This window comes from Miscanthus floridulus, chromosome 4 (genome assembly GCF_019320115.1).
Source record: "Miscanthus floridulus cultivar M001 chromosome 4, ASM1932011v1, whole genome shotgun sequence".
Taxonomy (NCBI): Eukaryota; Viridiplantae; Streptophyta; class Magnoliopsida; order Poales; family Poaceae; genus Miscanthus; species Miscanthus floridulus.
In genome coordinates, this window is record NC_089583.1 from 50,675,590 (window position 1) to 50,694,570 (window position 18,981).

The window sequence follows — 18,981 nt, forward strand, 5'->3', positions numbered from 1 at the left end:
ATGGACTAAATATAGTCGTTTGAGAGTTGAGCAACTTGATCTGAGCATCTGAAGTCATTAATGTTTTAAAGTTGGCAATAGAATCTACTTTAGACCAAGAAAGTAAGGAAGCTCCGTTGGAAGTTTAATATTTTAAGAAAAAGAATTGATATTATGGACTAAAAAAGAAAGGTAGCCTAGTGATCGGAGTTACCTGAGTATTATTTGGAGTACCTTTCAGAATCTTGGAATCAGTTTGACAAGTTACTTGGAGTATGGTTAACAGGTATGCAAAGTAGAGAAGAATCCAAAGGCGGAGAATCTGCATCTCTTTTGTCACCATCTCTGTGAATCTCGAGGACGAGATTCATCTTAAGGGGGTAGAATTGTAACACCCTAAAATTTGCTTCTTTTGAAATATAGCTAAAAAGATTTAATTTTGAATTTTTGTGCTCATAAAAACATAGGAAATATTTTTTTATTAAATTAAAATTCACCATAAGGTGTAGCAACACTATTTTGCATACATGCTAGTGCATTTGTTTCTTTGTACTGAGTGGTTTTGGTTCAAAGTTCAAACCAATTCAAATAGTTTTTGAAAATGGATTTAAAATAAGCTTTGAAAAAGAAAAAGAAAGAAACCTTCCCTTCTCAGTTTGGCTCGAAGGCCTGCTCCCTTCCCCTTGCGGCCCATCCTTCCCTCTCTGTTTCTGGGCCGGCAGCGCCCACAGCCTGCTGTCCCTTTCCCCTGGCCTGCTTCGCTCTCCCTCTCTCCCGCGGGCGGCCCAACCTCGCTCTCTACCGAGCCGGCCCAGCAAGCAGGCCGCGCCGCACCATTCCTCCTCTTCCCTTGCGTGCAGTCACTAACAGCCCGGCCTCGTGCTCCATGTCACTACCATCTCAGGCCCACTTGTCAGCACCATCCTTTACCTCCATCGTAGCCGAAGCGGACTCCGCCGCTGAGAGTCCAAAGTTGCCCCGCCTCGTCTGCCTTGTCGTGCACGCCAAGATGCTCCCCGAGCCATAAATAGCAGCCATCCGCATCATGCCTCCTCCCTACCGACCTCTAGAGCAAGCTGCATCGGCTGAGTTACTGCGCCGCTGCAACCCTAGCCGCCGTCGTCACCGTGCTCGCCTCACAGTTCCACCGCTCCGCCGTCATTCGAGACCGCTCGCTGAGCTTCGCTAGGAGGTAAGCAAGAAGATGGTACTGTGCTAGCTCTCTCTCTCTCTCTCACCTTCTATTATCGTAGTGTCATCGCCGTTGTTTCGTCGGAGTCCCAATCCACCCGATCGAGCTCACGCATGCCTCTGTGCCTTCGCTTGTCTTCCGGATCCCCTAATCGAGTTCGACTCGCTCCGCTCTCCCTCCCCGTGCTAATCCCATGGACGATGATGCCCGGAACGTCGAAAACAATAAACGCCGGCGAGGTCCTCTGTTCTCCGGCCATGGCGCCGCCGCGCACAGCGCCGCTCCGGTGACCCCCATTCCCCCCATTTGGTCTGCACCGCCCGATCTGAGATCAACGGCCTAGATTAGAAGATACCCCTTCGCGGGCCGTTTTGCTAAAGAGCCCTCACATTTTTGTAGAATAAAACCTGTTGTCCTTGCGATTTTCTTAAAGAGCCCCTGACTTTCTTCAAAATAGTGTCTATAGTCCTTGACCGGTTTAAAATCAGATTTTATCTATTTTAAATTCGAAAATCAAGTTTCATCTATTTACAAAATTGCCACTATCTTCATTAAGCCATATCTTCTCCGTTTTAACTCTGATTTGACCCGTTCAAGTTGCATTAGGTTCGTAATGACGTAATCTACGTGTAGTAATATTGTTTAGCATGTTTAGAGCTTTTGAATAAAATAGTAATTTGATTAATCTATATGAAGCTACTTTTTCAATTAAAAGCAACTTAGGTTTTTTTAGCTCTATCTTTTATAAATAAAATAAGATTAATCTTATATTGGTTTTCTAATACAAATATAATTTGGCTTAAAACAATTTAGATATTTCTCTGAAGTATCTTATATATGTTTTATAATTAAAATAAATAGAGCCTATAGTTTCTTTTCAAAGCAAATCTATCGGTAGATGTATCTTTTTCACTATAGCTCCGATTAGAGTGCTTTTCGTGTTTGTGTGTTCGTAATAACGTGTAAAACATCTTTAAAATCTTTTCACTTGCTATTTATTATGTTTGGTGTACTGTTCTAATTTAGATCTATTATTTGCTTTATGTATGATTACAAGGATGCTTGTGTGGTGCTTTATGATCTTGTCTAGTCGGTGAGCTTTACATGTTGATCAAGAAGGAGTTCCATTGAAGTTTTGGACTTGAAGAAGGATCAGAGTTTTAAGGCAAGTATAGCATAGAATCTTCCTTATTGTCCTATTCACCTTAATATCATTTTAATCATATGCATGTGTCTACCTTGGCAACCGTAGTAATTTTTCTAGCTATTTGATATCCTGGATTCCTTGATTCCTATGGGGTATTGCATTAGGTAGTATGATGCTAGTGCTCAACTACAACCATGATCTTGTAACTTGACTAATGGTATATGCAATAAACACTAAAAGATGCTTTTTAGCAATATGGAACAAGGGGGCTAGAGCATTGGACTATTTTATGGTGTTCTAGATTTCTCTCCCTAATGACTTATCTGTAAGTGATCATCCGAGACTTATAGTACAGCTATAAGGGCTATATGGCTCTAGCTTTAGCTCAGTATGAGGATGTTTTCTAGCTTGTTAGTGGTTACCTTTATTAACGTAAGAATGTCTTGACGAGTCAGGTATAGTGCGGCCTCTGTCCCCTTGTGTATAGGCTGCGCGTCATTATGCCATCAGGAAGGGGGCTCTACATCTATTTGCCGAGTGAATCTAATGGCCCTAACTTGTTAGACGAATATTTGAAAGACTTTATAGTGAACCCTGCCGATCTTCCTTGGAAGTGGGTCAAGAGATTAGCTACCTCGGACGAAAAGGGTAAATCATGACTCACAGTGAAAGTGTACAACCTCTGTAGAGTGTAAAACTGGTAAATCAATCGTGCTCACGGTCACGAGCGGCCTTGGAATATTGACGGAATAGATGATCATTATCGGTTAATGATGATGAACACGGATGGTACTGATGATGAAGATACTCACTAATGATTATCGTTTATGCAATTCCTTATTCATGTTTACCTGATCATGTGTTTATATGGGCTTGTGAATAAACTTATTGCCACTCAATTGCTAAAAGATGACTCATTAAAAGCTAATTGCAGTTAAACTAGTATCAACCTTTTGAGTCCTCATGAACCCCATGTTATATTTGTTGAGTACGACATGTACTTACGCTTGCTTTACTTTTAAAATCTTTGAAAAAATCCCGGATGGGTACCAGATTGCTAGAGTTTGGAGAAATTAGGCTTATGATCAACCAGTCAGTTGTCCCTGTGAAATTTGAGTCTTCACCCGAAGATCGGAGTTGTCTTTCCGCTGTTGCTGTCTAAGGTTATATCCTTTATACTAAGTACGTTATATATTGAGCATTGTCTTTCGATATTACCCTTATTTGTAGCTATATGTGAGATTTGACTTCCTAGGCTCACATATGGTATGTATCTGGTTTTATTCTTAAAACCGAGTGCTACAATGTTTCACCAATTTTACAGAGAAGAATATCAATATTTTTTTGCGCCCAATAAATATACTATGAAAATGTATTTTATGGTGTATCTAATAATACTAATTTAGTTTTGATAAATATGGGTGCCCTTCACCATAGATTCGGTTAAAATTAAGATAATTTTAACTTAGAACAACTCTATAAATTGATTTGTTTTATGACGGGGAGAATAATTACGCAATAGAGTTCTAATATGAGATAATATTAGGAGAAAATGGTTTAAGAGTGATGGGAGACACGGTTTCCAATTGTCACGTGGATGAATCGATGTATTCTTATTTCATCATATAAATAATATTTTCTCAAACCACAGTACCTAAATTTACACTCTCAAACACGCACACATACTCACCCCTTGCAGGGACGGATCTAGAACCCAGACTAGAGGTCCAGTCTATAAAACTTCATATACGTTCAAGTTTTATGTAGTGTAGATTAATGTATGTTGCTCCACATTGGATCAGTCCTGGCCCAGCTCATATCAGTGTCCACTCCATATTCTTGGGTCCTCCCATCTAAACACGTACACTAAAACCATACTTCTATAAGCACCACTAAAAGATTGAGGAGGTACATTTCAAGATCAACTGTACAATGCTTTTTTGAGATGGTTATAACCATGTCACTTGATGAGGATGCATCTTGCAGGAGAACCTTCAGCACCCCGCAATCTTAGTGGCAAGCAATGCAAGGTGTATATGCCAGGGCTAACATGCTCCAGATTTAAGGCTTCCACAAGGATGACCTCCTAAACGGATGAAAAATATCAAGTTCAATTAATCAGGGTGTGGATATTTCTAATCTGTAAGTCTCAAAGTTTGTGTATATATCAGATTGCTAAAAGTCAAGTGTATAGGATGGAAATATTACCCTTTTTTCAAGAAATACCAAATGAGCTGGAATGCATTCATCAAATGCGCCCACTGACAAGTAGTCAACTCCTGCATGAACTAAAGGATGTTATGCTAGAAGAAGAAACATGAGATAAGTAGAAGAGAAACATGGGGCCGATTATTAAATGCTTAGCATAATCTAGTACACATTCGTCATCCAGATCTTATTTTGTGATTATTTCTGTACCCAAAAAAATCCGTTTAATTTGTTACATCTTGCTATGCTCTTCATTCAAGTGTATTTTTCTTCCTCTCACAATAAATCAAGATCTCCAAGCATCCATGCAATGTTAGTTAGGCGGAGTAGATAATTTCTACCAGCAAAACAAAAGGATCAAATAGTAACACAAATAAGCTTGGTGCAAACATGCCACTAAATTAACTAACTCTTACTAGTAACAAGTGTATCACAGTTTTGTAACTTACGTTAGCCAGCATGATATATATATTGTGAGCTCAGATCATGCACAAAAGCTCAGACCGTATGAAGAAACAACAGGATCAAAAGTGTACAAGATTGTAAGATTGAACTTAGAAAATGTTGTTAACAATGTCTGTGTCTTCCATGTATAAAAATTGTTTAAACCATTTGCTTAAAGTTGGAGTAATTGTTCATATATTGACCTATTTCACTCAATAAAAGATCTAAAATATTGAAGTGCAGAAATGACTCAGATAGTGGACACTTTAGGAATAAAAAAAAATCACTTGTATCTGCCCTTCATTTTCATAGGCAATTGCTAATACCTACAATTAACTAGTACTGATAAAAGGGACATAAATATTCTAAATTCAATAGAAATATTGTTGCAAGGCCACAAGTGACCATCTAAATGGAACTAACTTACCAACTAGTTTGATGTCGGTATTATCAACCAACCATTGTGCACCATCCTTCATGAAGCCAACATAACTTGTATCAAATTCTTTCTTCCACATAAGCTTTCTGCATAAAAAGTATGGTGTTTTAACACATTCGACAATTGACACAAATTTTGGCCCTACTTTTGTCACCCATGAATATAGATTTTTTTCACTTAGACTTCTCAAATATTAAAAAGGTAACAAGATCATTATTGAAGAGGCTATTCTAAGATTAATAAGGTACTCCCTCTGATTCCAAATGTAAGACGTTTAGAACATTCACACTGCCTCCAATATAACACTTTGACTTGTTTTTGTTTGGTAAAAGTTTAATATCTTAAAAACAGAAAGTTATATACTATGAAAGCATTTTCCATGATGAATATATGCATTATCAATCTATGTATCTTTTTATGGCCAAGTTGAAGAAGTTTGGCAAACTAGAATCCTGAAACAACCAATATTTGGAATTGAAGGGGGTATTAAAATCAGGTAATCTTCAATGGGTCAACATTATTCCAAATGGATCTAATTTATTTAGGTTGAAACTGTTGTTGGTGATATGACAATTACGTGCACTAGGTCCAAAACCATGAAAATCATAAACAGATTAGCCATTATCATGCTCGGTATGTTGAATCCATCGATACGGGAAATGTAGAAATGGATGTGTTTGCATGTGCCTATGCATGTTCTTTGGACTGTGTGATATGGAGTTAAAACATACCTGTCTGTATTTAGGGTACGAAAGAGTACACGTCGAACACCTCTAGGAATGTTTAGGGATGCCATAACATCAGCTACAATGAGAAAAAAGGCAATATCTTGTGACTTGTCTTGAATCAAACTCAGTGTTACATACCTATCATATTAAGACCATTTTTAATCTAAAAGCACTTGCGAGTTTTGTTAACTATTCCAAAAGCACCACGGGACGTTAGATAATGCTTGGTCATTGAAAACCTAAGATAAACACCAAGATATCCACCTGCAATTTACAATTTGAACCGCTTATGGAAATGTTTTTTTAGATAATAGAATAGAAGTATCCTAGCCTCCACATCAGGGTGATGCTTTAGGAGAGGGTGTATGGATAATCATTTTTATAGTTGTGTGATGGTGTTGAGGGCTATCGAAAGTAGGGACCTCATTTGGTGAGGAAAAGTAGGGTATACACAGTATATGACAACAAACATGAGATTGTTTAATCAATAGATCTTATTTATCAAAGCTCTACATCAGGTTTTCAATATTATCTACTATTAGCTAAACATAGCAGGGTTATGGATGGACATATGTAAGGAGCTAGAGTTAGAATGTTTGACACAGCTACAACTCTAAGAAATCTTAGAGCCAGTCATCTCAAGTTTCATAAAGCTGCAGGCACTGAACGTATTTGATTGGACAATCTTATTATTATTTTGTTCTAAATACATTCTCTAAGCCAAATTATATAATCCTACAAAAAAAAGGGAAAGGTGAGGATCTTGGCTAATGCTAATTTACCAGCAAAGTATGTACTGCAGTAGTGTTTGCAATTATACTACTCAAAAAAAGTATATACTGGTCTGTTGTGTCTGTCTATTTTACCTGTGATGTTCTTATCTCTGGGAACGTCAACCAACAGCGCTGGCCCTGCACACCGTTTCAACTCACAAGTTGAATTTCACACCTCAAATGAAATTAATTAGTTTAATTCATTTCTACTTACTTTTCGAGATAAAGAAATCCTGCTTAACTACAGTATATACTGAAAGCATCATGATAGTAATATACCGTTGAGGGCGGCGAGGTCGAGTGTGTCGACGTCGAAGCCGGCGTCGTAGTAGTGCTCGAAGACGTGTCCCGGCGCGTCGACGTGGGTGCCGGAGTGCGCGGTGAGCCGTAGCTCCGAGAAGTTGGCAATGTCGGAGCCGTTGCGCATGGACCGCGTGAGCTGCAGGAACTCGCCCGTGCCCTCCGACGACTCCCACGCCGGCATGTCCTCGCGGTAGTAGTGGCTGATGTCCACGATCCGGCCGCCGTCGAACTCCTCGCGCCGCTCCGGCGCCGGCATCAGCACCGTTGCTGCCTCTGCCCCTGCCACGCCGCCGCATGCCTCCTCAGCGTGCGCGTAGCCCGGGTGCGCGGCGGGCTCGCCGGAGACAACCGCCACCGCCGGAAGCAGCAGCAGCTGGGTGAGAAGGAGCAGGGGCGCGAGCTCCATGGAATGGATATGCCTTGGACTTGGACTGCCCAGTGCAGTGCAGATGCCACGTACGTGTCAACACCCAGCAGCTAAATAAAGCACACTCCAACTGCTTGATGCGCCGCGGAAGTCAAATATTTCCACATCATTGCTTACGATCGTGTTGAACAAAGTGTTACTTTCCCCTGGCTTTATTTTTGTGCATAATAATATGGAAAGAATAACGAAGGAGGTTAGAGATACTATACCAGTATACTACTCCCACTTTAGCAGCTTTTGAATGTAGGGCATCATATCATATAAGTTGATTCCACAAGCTTTAGTTTGTTTTGTTTAATTTAAAAGTACAATGCAGGCATCCATCGGTTTCATAAACTAGAGTTTTTCAAAAGACCGTTGGCCACAAGCTCCTTGTCATCGCTGTTTGTGAATTGTGATGCGCAAGCACGTTTGATCACTACAACAAATACATTATGTTTGCCTTCAACCCCGTCAACATCATTCAACTGAACTTGGGGCAAACCAGTCTCAATTTGATTCGTCTACACCATTACACCCTAACCATTCCAGAAAGCCTTCCAATCTGATCCTTATGATCATCATTTTACCAAAATCAGTTGCACAAAGTGCTCCATTCAGTGTGCAAAACTTAAACGACCAAAACAAACTGTAATAACAATTGCTGCTCATGGAATAAGTTGGTAGGGAATCCAAAGAGGTATAATGATTGGTCACAAGTTGAATATCTGAACAGGCCAGCTGCGCTTCCGGCCATCTGAACTGATTGCTGTGGTTTCAACCGATATGTCTATGCTACGGTGCTCAGATGCCCTCACAATGCTTATCCGAGACCTGAGCATCGTAGCTGGGCACTCATATGTGCCAACCAATGCAGATGAAGCCGGGGTTGATCCCTCCTTCGCCATTGCAATGGGCTCTTCAAAGGTGAAGATTGTTTGTGACCAGTGAGTTGGAGTCAAGAAGGGAGAGGTCGAGAGGACAACAGGCTTCTCCTTGCAGAATCTGTTGGTAAAGCCCGTGTCAAACCACAGGACAATGCCATAGCACCAGGTCACTCCAGGCACAGCGGCACTACTTTCGCTGAGCCTCAGCTCAAAACTTGCAGTAAAATCCATCTCACTTTCCTTCATACTTGCAAGATCAAAGGACTGAATACAAGAAATAGAAGCAAGATGTTAGTATAAATCCCTTAATTCAAAGTGGCATTTGAGCACATTTTACCGAATAAGAGCGTACCCAGTGCAGAGAGCTCCCGTTCTGTGCGGGGTCTGGGGAAGGGTGTCAGTGGCAGGCCTTACCCTCGCCTATGCAACGAGAGGAGACCGCGACTCGAACCCGGGAAATATCATAAGAGTACAATTCGGGGGGGGGGGGGGGGGGGGGGGGGGGGGGGGGGCTTTAACAAAACTACACTTTCTAAAACCAGTTTCACAAAACATAGGTATCAAAAAAATACACCTGAATCATTTTGACAAAACTACACTTTTCTTGATGAGGACATCAGTCCTTCAATTCAAACCACATCACCAGCCACAACAGATATGCAACAGCTAGCCACTCGGTCTTGTGCACATGAACTCAATTATGTGATTCTTGTAAGGAATGAAGGTCAAGTCATCAAAAAAAATGAGAGCGACATAAAAGGGGTACTGTGCCACCTGTCCTTGGGCTGGGCCGATGTAATAATAAAGACCACATTTAGGCAGATTTGGAAGGGATGGGAGAGGATTGTGCAAACATTGTTCTTCAGTTGTGTCAGATGACCCATGCAAGACAGCCTTTGAGAATTCCACATGTGTTGAACGATATTGTTCTTTTTGTATTCCAGTTTTGCCTAAGTCAGGTTGCAGGAATTGAACCTTGTTTTCAGATAGCAAGGTCCATAACCATGCCGAGTTGGTTCTGCGATTACTAAGGTCCCACTACCTGTTCGTTCATAGTCAGATACTCAGATCGCAAGAGTCACCTCCACCTGCTCGATAGTTACCTTTAGGGTCACCCAACCTTATTATTTCTTGTCTATTAATGTCACAAAACTACACATTTGTGCTCACTTCATTTCATAACCACACTCTTCAGATAATCAGATCTCAAAAGTGTAGTTTTGCCATACAGATGACAATAAAAATGTGTAGTTTTGTGATAGATGATAATAGAGGTTTAGTTTTTTAAACTTGATTCCTCAAAGTGTAACTTTGCAAAAGAAAAAGGTTGCTAAATAAAGTGTAGTTCTGTGGAGCTACAAGGTGTAAGTACTGCAACTTTAGTGTCTTTTGCGAAATTTGCCCTGTATAGAGAAACCCATGCATCGCATTAAGGGCACGTTTGGCAGCCATTCCGCTCCCATTTCTAGCGAGAAACACTGGGAATCGGTGCCAAACGCAGAAAGGACATAGCGGTTCTGGAACGAAACCTTTCGTGCTTTTGTACTATGAGAGAGAAACGGTGAAAAGGTGGTTTCTAGTGATTCTCATTCTTCCTTCTCACCTCATTTTTTTTTCAATTAATCCTTTTTAGTTAAGTGGAACAAGTTAAAATGGGTTGTATTTAAGTTGTTCTTCGTCCACAAAAAGTTTGGAATTTTTTGAAGTATACTTTTATTTGATTTTTTGTGAATCGGAACAGTCTATCAGCCAAACGGTTTCACAAAGTGATTCTGATTCATCATATCCAAAACATTTATACAGGAACCCGGAGCCCTGCCAAACGCACCCTAAGGTAGTCAACACCCAGGTTGATATCTAGCTCTACAGACATTTAACAAATTCGATATCAGAAGTGAAACTAAGTAAATATGCAGTTACAGGAACTTACATGGAGTACAGCAGTCTCTGTCACAATATCCTGAGAAGACAGTACATCAACTACAGGAAATCGAGCTGAAGTTGAAGTTACTTCTTTGCCAATACATGACATATCGAAGCCATATACGTTTTCCCAAAATGGCAAGCTAGTTCCACCTTTCCCGAAGCCAGCACCAAGCTAGAGGGTGGATCAGGCATGAGTTATCAAACAGCAGAAAATACAGGACATAATACAAGCAATCAACTGAGGACTTACAATAGTTGCAGTATCTGGGAGAATAGCACCACCAGGTTTTAGAAAATGATCACGTGCATATAGGACAGAACTTAGCATGGATTCATACAGCAGGCAATATCCCATCCATTCACTCACTAACACATCAAAGCCATTTTGTGGGACTTGTATTTTCTGGTTTAGCTCTTCAGCCTTTGTATGTACAACGCTTATCACTTGAGCACTACCTTGCTTTTGTTCTGCTTTCACGTTTTCATCATACAATAGACCATTATTCTTTGCAACCTGCATCATGCAATACCTATAAGATACTCATGGTGCAAAGAGGTTCGTATTTTAATACAATAGTGAAGACAAAAGAGACATACTTGGGTAGCCACAGAAGCCATCTTTGCACTCCCATCAACAGCAACAACTCTAGATGCACCAGCCTTAGCTGCAAAAAGACTGTAGATAGGAAGCATATCAACAGATGCACATGCGAAATTGACAATTCACCATGCATCAAAAGTAGTCATTTACTCATTTTTATGACCAGCATTGGACTTCAGAAATATGATCACTATATAACATGAAGTGCTTCCTGGTCACGATAGGAAAGTTGTTCTAGCTTTAGTACTTGCTTCTGATCACAAACATAAGTCCATTTAGATTTGCCCTAACTACTAAGTCATTTTTTTTTAAAATTTTACTAGCAATATCTACAGAATCATCTTAAATGAAAACTGTTATATGCCATCAAAATACTTTCCACAATGAATCGATAAATGTCAAATTTGTTTTGCCAATCCTTATAAAACTTTAGATATAGATGGTCAACTTAAATCATGAACTAGATCAGGTTTGTCAACACTGTACCTACTTATAGGACCTTAATGTGCAACCAAGTCAAAATTATCCATAACCAGCCAGTTGAGTACAATTATCCAACCCAAACCTTTCTTGTGAACTATTATTCCAGTTGTTATGTTTTCCAGATGTGCAATATGAAGCCTATTTGCTTTTTTACAGGATCCAAGACTTGCATCATTGAATTTCATGGTCAAGATAAACTAACCCCCATGCGCATAAGTAATTAGTAGGTGATCATCATATGGTGAATGCTTAGATACCTTAGAATTCCTGTGCCGCAACCAACATCCAGTACAGTTGCTCCACTTAATAGGCTAGGATTGTCTAAAATAGCATCTCTGTAAGCATCTGTTCTGACCTGAAAAAGGTTATTCAGAGCATTTGGTGTGTTTAGGCCACACAAATACATATTGGACATGAATAGGCATACATATTTGACAAACTTGTTGACCACAAATCCAGAAAGAGTTCACCTACTTTATCACAGAGCATCTCCCTGTGGATACCAAATGAACTGTAAGATCCAAAGTAGTTATCATCCACAGTTTTGATTGCTTTGGCATTAGCACTAGCACGTGCAACCTTTAGGTGGCTATCATTCATCTTATGAGCAAGAGACTCCCTGTCCTCCCATTGTGTACTCCCAATAGTACACTCTTGATGAAATTGAGGGCTGATATCAGAACCATTTCTTTCCGATATGGTTCTCAGTGTGTTCCCCAGTGGTTCAGCTAAAACCCCATTCCCTGCTGAACATTGTCCTCTTTCCATTGACATCCCACAGTCCTCATCTTCATCGTCATCTTCATCGATTGACAAGCTGTGCAGAAGGGAGTCGTCTTCCATGAAAGGTTTCAAGTACACATGGTCTTCCCATGGCACCTTTCCCTCAATTAGGTAACTAGCCACTGCGTGCAAGTGGCTGCAGAGTTCGGTGTTGGAAGAAAATGTTTGGCCACAGCTCCAGCATTTTTTCTCTGCAACCTATGAATCAGCAACGGCTAGAAATCAAGCAGAGTACGCACAGAAATTAACAAACTTGAACCTTAAACAGCTCTTCATACCACCATAGAACCATTTACTTAAGCAAAGCAATTGAGCTGATAATCTACTGCAGGCATTAACGTGGCCAAAAAAGATTACTGCCAGCAGAAGGGTGTTGCTGACACACCTCGGAGCGGACAAAGTTGATGAGCTTGGCAGCAGTAGAAATCCAGCCCCAGCTCCTTCACAATCCTGTGGAAATCGAAGCAGTGCTCGGCGGCGCAGTGCTCGAAGAGTGAGCTCTCGGCGTCAAAACGCGAGCTACAGAACAAGCACAGCAGCCCGCCGCCAACATCTTCGCCGTCGGAGCACCAGTCGTCCCACCCCTCCTCTCCTTCCTCCTCATCTTCCTCCTCCTGCTCGGACCTTAGCGGCTCTTCTGCCTCAGGATCCTCCTTCTCTGCAGAGCTGCGCTCCATTTACTGCGCAGCGTGGTTTGCAGGGAGCTCCCTGGCGCACTCGCTCGGCCCGCCGTCTCACCGGTCGCCGCGCCGCCGCTCAGAGCTAGTGCCTCACCGAACTAGGGTTTTAGACAGATGGGGTTTTAGGACTAGTCGTCCAACCCTAGCAATTGGGCCTTTCTTAGTTGCCATTTGCCAGGCCGGCCCATCTAATACTCTCCACGCCTGGAGCCCAGTACGTGCGGTCGTCTACAACAAGGTACTCCGATGACTATCGCCGCGGAGTCCGCAAGCACTAAACGTTTTGATTGGTTTCCTCCCCTATTTTAGCCTGGCTAGCTTTAGCATGTCCCAGCAAGTCAATCTCTACTCATTTGGTTTGGTTCTCTGCGGCCAGTAATTGACGTGTTTAGTTGGTTTGCATATAATTACCTCCTCTTCGTGCTGGTACGTATACCCATGTCGAGGAAAGTTGTTGAACAAGCGGTGGGCGCGCAGCACCCCGGCAGCAGCGTGCCGAAGGTGAGCCCCGACGCGGCCTGCACGAACACGGCGCACGCCACCATCACGGCCATGGTGGCCGCGAGCGACGGCGCCTCCGCTGCGCCAATCCTGCCGACCAGCATGCACAGTGCCGCGCCGGCGGTCTGCACGGCCCAGAGCAGCCATAGCCTCCCACGCATCCCGAACAGCCTCGCAACTGCGTCCGACGCCAACCCACCCGTGGGCCGCGCCACCGCGTTCATCGCGCCGAAGCACGCCGTGGCGGCGCCCGCAGCCTCCATGGGTGGGCCGCGAGCGTATCCCCCTCGGCCTCGGAGAAGCAGCGGAGAAAGGGGAACGCCGAGTCGTGCTCCACTAGGTTGTGTGTGTGTGCGTCTAGCGCCGCCACCTCCTCCGTCGCGCACGGCAGCAACTCGTACCTCACCTCCATCTTCGCCGCCGCTTGCAGGGACCCGTACCTCCTCCGCCCCGACGACTCGTAGGGACCCGTACTTCCCCGCCGCTCGCAGGGACCCGTACTTCCCCGTCGCAACTCGTACCTCCTCCCCAATGACCCGCAGCCCCAGCGATCGGCGCGAGCATGGCGAGTAGGGACGACGTGGACGGAAGACGACGGACACAGAGAGGTGACGGGAATAGAAACTTGCGCCTCGTGAAAAAAACAAACCAAAACACCGTTTCGGCTGAAAAAATAAGCTCAAAAAGACGGATTATAAGAGAAGCGAACAGAGCCACGTATGGTTGGCTCCGTGAAGCAGACCCCAGCCCATCTACAGACAACCAAACAAGTCTCTAGGGAACAGACCAGGAATTGACTACCCAACCAAACACACCTAAAGAAACTTTGGTCACGTCAGATAGGACCAAAACCTAAGAGGCGGGGTTGGCTTCCAAGATATGGAGCTGTTTAACTTGACCCTACTTGCTTGTTGGGCGTGGCAGATACTGTAAGACGCAAGGCTTTGAGCACTCAGTATTCTGAAGGCACTTTATTACCCGGGAAGGGATTTTTTGTTGATGCCTGTTAGGTCCTTCACCATCGTGCACATGGAGATCTATTATCGATGGGAAGGGCACCTTGGTGTAGGGTGAGTTCTTTATTCCAATGGGCACTGAAGTTATTTTTAGTATACCGTTGTGCACTTCACAACAGGAAGATTTTTGGGCGTGGTAGTATGAGAAGTCGTGGATGTTGTCAGTCAAGTCTACCTACGTAATGCTAGTGCATAATCGGGAGGAGCATATGGCCTAGTAAGATCACACGTCCGGCAGATCGGACACAAAGGCAGATGAGAAAGAGTGGGTTGATATGTGGAAAGTGAAAGCATCTCAAGGGTTAGAGTCTTTCTAGGTGGCTTGCACGCCAGACAATCTATACTCAAGATGTAAGGTTTCACAGGAACATGGCAGACAATTTTCGTTGCAGTCTGTGTGGTGAGTCAGATTCATGGAAACATGCTCTCCTACACTGCCATATGCACGAAGGCGGTCTAGGCTTTAGAGAGGGAGGAGATTACTGACTAAAGTTTTGAGTATGATTAGTGAAGAGGATGTGAAATCACGATTGTCCGTTGTTATGAAATCCATGCCTCATGATGCACTGACACGTGTGGCGGTACGCCTTTGGGCGATATGGCATGAGTGGCGCAAGGTTTTTCATGAAGATGTCTACCAGAGCCCTCTCTCGACGCATTGTTTTGTCGAGAGGTTTGTGGAGGATTTATTGATGATCAAACCGGTTACAGGGAGCAACAGGAGCAACTAGCATGTAATGCCACCAAGATGGCTCCCCCACTATTCGGGTTATCAAAGGTGACTGTCGATGCGGCCTTGGCTAAGAATTCCAACTACTCGGCTGCAGTTGCGGTGGCAAGAGATGCGGCTAGAAATTTCCTAGGGGCCTCAGCTTTAATTTTGAAAAGGTCTAACCAATGCAGAAGTGGTTGAAGCGGTAGCATGCTGGGAGGGGCTGGCACTAGCATAGGAGTATAGGACCTTGCTCTTAAGAAGCACTACTACACTCGCACCTTTCATAGCCGCGTCGTAACCCACATCGCAGTCAAATTTAGGCCTTGGCAGTAAGTTGTCGACAGTGATGGTCATAGCCTTCACCGTCGGCATCTAGGACCGACTGCGATGTACACTAACACCACCGATTGGCTTATGATCCGTCTGTGATTAGGTCCTTACATCAGTCGCATTAGAGCACGATCCGGCTATGGATGTACACTAACACAGTCGCATTGGCAAATGATCTGACTGTGTCAACGCTATCAAAACTGTTGTCTAGGCACATCAACCGCCTGTGTAGTGGTCACCAGCACCGTCGCCTTGTACTTTGACCCAACTATCAGTGATGCGAGTTTACTGTCGGTTCGATGACCGAGATGCCTTTGTAGAGGTTAACACCACCGTCGCTTCAGCGTATGATCCGCCAGTACAAAGGTCATGGTCACCACCGCCTGGCACCACTGATCTGCCTTTGATGATCGTTCAGTCGGTGTCGGGTTACTAAAGGATTCAGCGGTGATATACTTTTGATCCCTGCCGCATCATACGTATAGCGACGATGATAGAATTTCATCCGGTTTCACAATAGTTACTAATTCAGTTAGGCCCTTAATAGCTTCATGAACACAAAGCATACAGATATATAATCATTACATCCATAAATCATGTTCACAAACAAGAGTACTTTTTACAATAACAATGGACGCTACCATAACATCTTTCTCAACTGATGTCCTAACACAAGCGGTACATAGAGCATACTAAAGGTACTGATGTATATAGACTTACATAATGAAACAATGTAGTTGTGCTCCTTCTATGTGGCACTCCTGCTTGCAAGGCAAAATAAATATAATTAGTTCATCCTTCAGATTCGTAGCCAATGCACCAATGCATCATGGAACCCCTCTTATTCATCTCTAATCCACAACCTGAACAAAAGCAGCATAATTAATAATATTGAACATACCATTCCTTTAGTTAATAGGCTAAAATTGGCTTATACATACATAGAATGAAAACAATTGCCTACCTGAACAAAGACTGTCATGACGATGAAATACAGGAAACGCACCTTTACTGTTCTGCTAATGACTCCATGAACAAGTGAACATAAGGAAGATAGTAAGGTCTATTCATATAAAAACACCCTCTTGATCTACAAAAGTGGATGACACGGGCATGGATGACATGAACCTTTCTACGGTCCATGTCATATGCAATCAATGTTCTATCCTTCCAAATAAGGAAAATGAAATTTCATTCTATGTGAACTGTAATCACTCTGTACTCCTCATCACAAAACTTAGAACTAACTTTAATATTTGTGCATCCAAACAGTTCTTCCATGTCCACAACATGCTTCAAACTCTAGTTATTCAGTACCATAGTCTTCAAGTATCCACACTAAAAGCCAAGACCTATTACGAAAATCAGCACAGCACACACATAGGTGACCCTAAGCTTGATGGATGGACATTTTAGCACCACCTGGTTTACAAATTGTCCTCCATGTCTTTCCCTCCATATCTACAGCAACTATCGCTAGAGTACTCAAGCATGTGCATAAAACCATTAAGAAAAACACTTCTCAATTTTGAACGTAGAACAATACTACCCTCGCCCCATTCAGATTCCTTAAAGATTCATGCTACAGTTTTAGATGAGTAGATCTCTACACCTACGCATGCATCCTCCACCTCAACATATTTAATCACATGAAAGTGCGAGGATGTTGGGTCAAAACCTAAGCGAGCCTGACCAACACAACGGATGCTACGCGATAGTACATGCCATTTGTCGGTCATCGGATTGCAGACAACATAGCGACATAATCTATCAGGCCTAGCACACCAGCAAAGGACGGGGCCGCTACTAACAATCTGAGACTAGGACTTTTTAAGGAGGAAGGGCAAGAAGGACAAGGAGAGTCGTTCACCTGTGATGCTGGTGAAGTGACGATTGCCCTTCCATCAGCTACCATAAAAGAAGCTGACGACAGTTTGTGAAAAGCTTCTTACGTTGATAGGAGTAAGAGATGACACGCTTCTAGGAGCGACAGACACACTTGTAGCAGCACAAGTACTGGGCAGGGAGGTAGCAGAAGATGTTGGCAAGCACATCATCTGAGAGGTTGTCCACTGCGTTCCTCATGTTGGGGGCCTCCTTCATCTAGAAGGACATCACCAGCCAAAGAGATGAGGGCACCCTGCCATGGAATTGCATCAATAAACATTAGTAAGAAGATGAGTTTCGAGGAGAAGGGACGGCGATGCAAGTAAGGCCTTATTACATTTGCCTTTGGATCTAGCAAGTGGTGAGCACAAGTGGCAATGCCGGTGACAGCAGTAGCTTGTTCGCTGGTGGATCTATGCGGGCAATCCGGTGATGTGCACCGACGCGGAGTAAGGGCTGAGCAGTGCTAATGAGCAGGAGCGACGATGATGAACAACAGCAATGAGGAAAAAAAAGCTATATGTGTGTGGGAGGGAGGGAGGGTGGCGATGGGGTGGGGGTACGGGGGAGGGGGTTAGGGGATGTTGGAGTAGGTTGCTTGCTCTCTGCGTAACTTTTATGGCACGTGGGAATCAAACTTTCATTAGTTCCGCATGGGAGGGTTCAAATGCGGGATTGAAAATTTTGCAACTAAGCAGCAGTGAAAGGTCCTAATATGGCTAGAGGGGGTGAATAGCCTATTTAAAAACTCTACAAAGCACTAGAGCAATTGATTAGTACAACAAACGGTGTAATGCAAATTTGCTCTAGCTCTACAAGGGTTGCAAGCCACCTATCCCAATAATTCTAGTTGTTATGATCTTTATGTACACATAAGAGCTAAGTCGGTACTCACTAAGCTAGTGTGCTGTCAAAGACTAACTAAAGAGCCACACTAATCAAACTAACAAGCTCTCAAAGACTAACTACACTAAAGAGCTTGGCAACTAGTTTGTAAGAAATGTAAAGGGGTGAGTAGGATGATTATCCCGTCGTGTCGAGGAATGAACCAATCACAATATGAAGTCAATACAATCACCGAGAGAGTTCCAATCACACAAGGGACACTAAGAATTTTCTTTCGAGGTTCACGTGCTTACCGGTACGCTAGTCCCCATTGTGTCGACCAACACTTGGTCGTTCGGTGGCTAATAGGTATCACACACCTAGACAACAAATGGTGCTGCAAGAACCTACCAACAAGTGAGGTAACTCAATGACACTGAGTAATTTATTAGAGTTATCTTTTGGCTATCCGCCGGAGAAGGTACGAGACCCCTCACAATCACCGGAGCTGGCCACAAACAATCAGCAACACGTGCCAAAGCTCCTCCATTGCTCCAAGCCATCTAGGTGGCGACAACCACCAAGAAAAACAAGAAATCCGAAGCCACAACGATCCCCAAATGCCACTAGATGCAATCACTCAAGCAAATGCACTTGGAATCACTCCCAATCTCACTATGATGATGAATCAATGATGGAGATGAGTGGGAGGTGTTTGCTTAGGCTCA

At 43.1% G+C, this 18,981-nt stretch overlaps 1 protein-coding gene and 1 pseudogene across 2 annotated transcripts; both read right to left on the reverse strand.

The window, feature by feature from the left end:
• Positions 1-3,897: 3,897 nt before the first annotated feature.
• On the reverse strand, positions 3,898-7,766 carry LOC136549699 (cyclase-like protein 4). Of its 2 annotated transcripts, XM_066541074.1 has the most exons (7): positions 7,190-7,766; positions 7,004-7,048; positions 6,141-6,213; positions 5,398-5,495; positions 4,527-4,597; positions 4,275-4,404; positions 3,898-4,184 (listed from the first exon to the last, which is right to left on the reverse strand). In XM_066541074.1, the coding sequence occupies exons 1-6, from the start codon at positions 7,617-7,619 to the stop codon at positions 4,279-4,281; spliced, it is 843 nt and encodes a 280-aa protein (XP_066397171.1). In that variant the 5' UTR covers positions 7,620-7,766; the 3' UTR covers positions 3,898-4,184; positions 4,275-4,278. The 2 variants fall into 2 exon arrangements, with proteins under 2 accessions (XP_066397171.1, XP_066397170.1); XM_066541073.1 differs by having other exon boundaries at positions 3,898-4,404.
• Positions 7,767-8,328: 562 nt separating this feature from the next.
• Positions 8,329-13,093, reverse strand: LOC136549698 (probable protein arginine N-methyltransferase 3; annotated as a pseudogene).
• Positions 13,094-18,981: the final 5,888 nt, after the last annotated feature.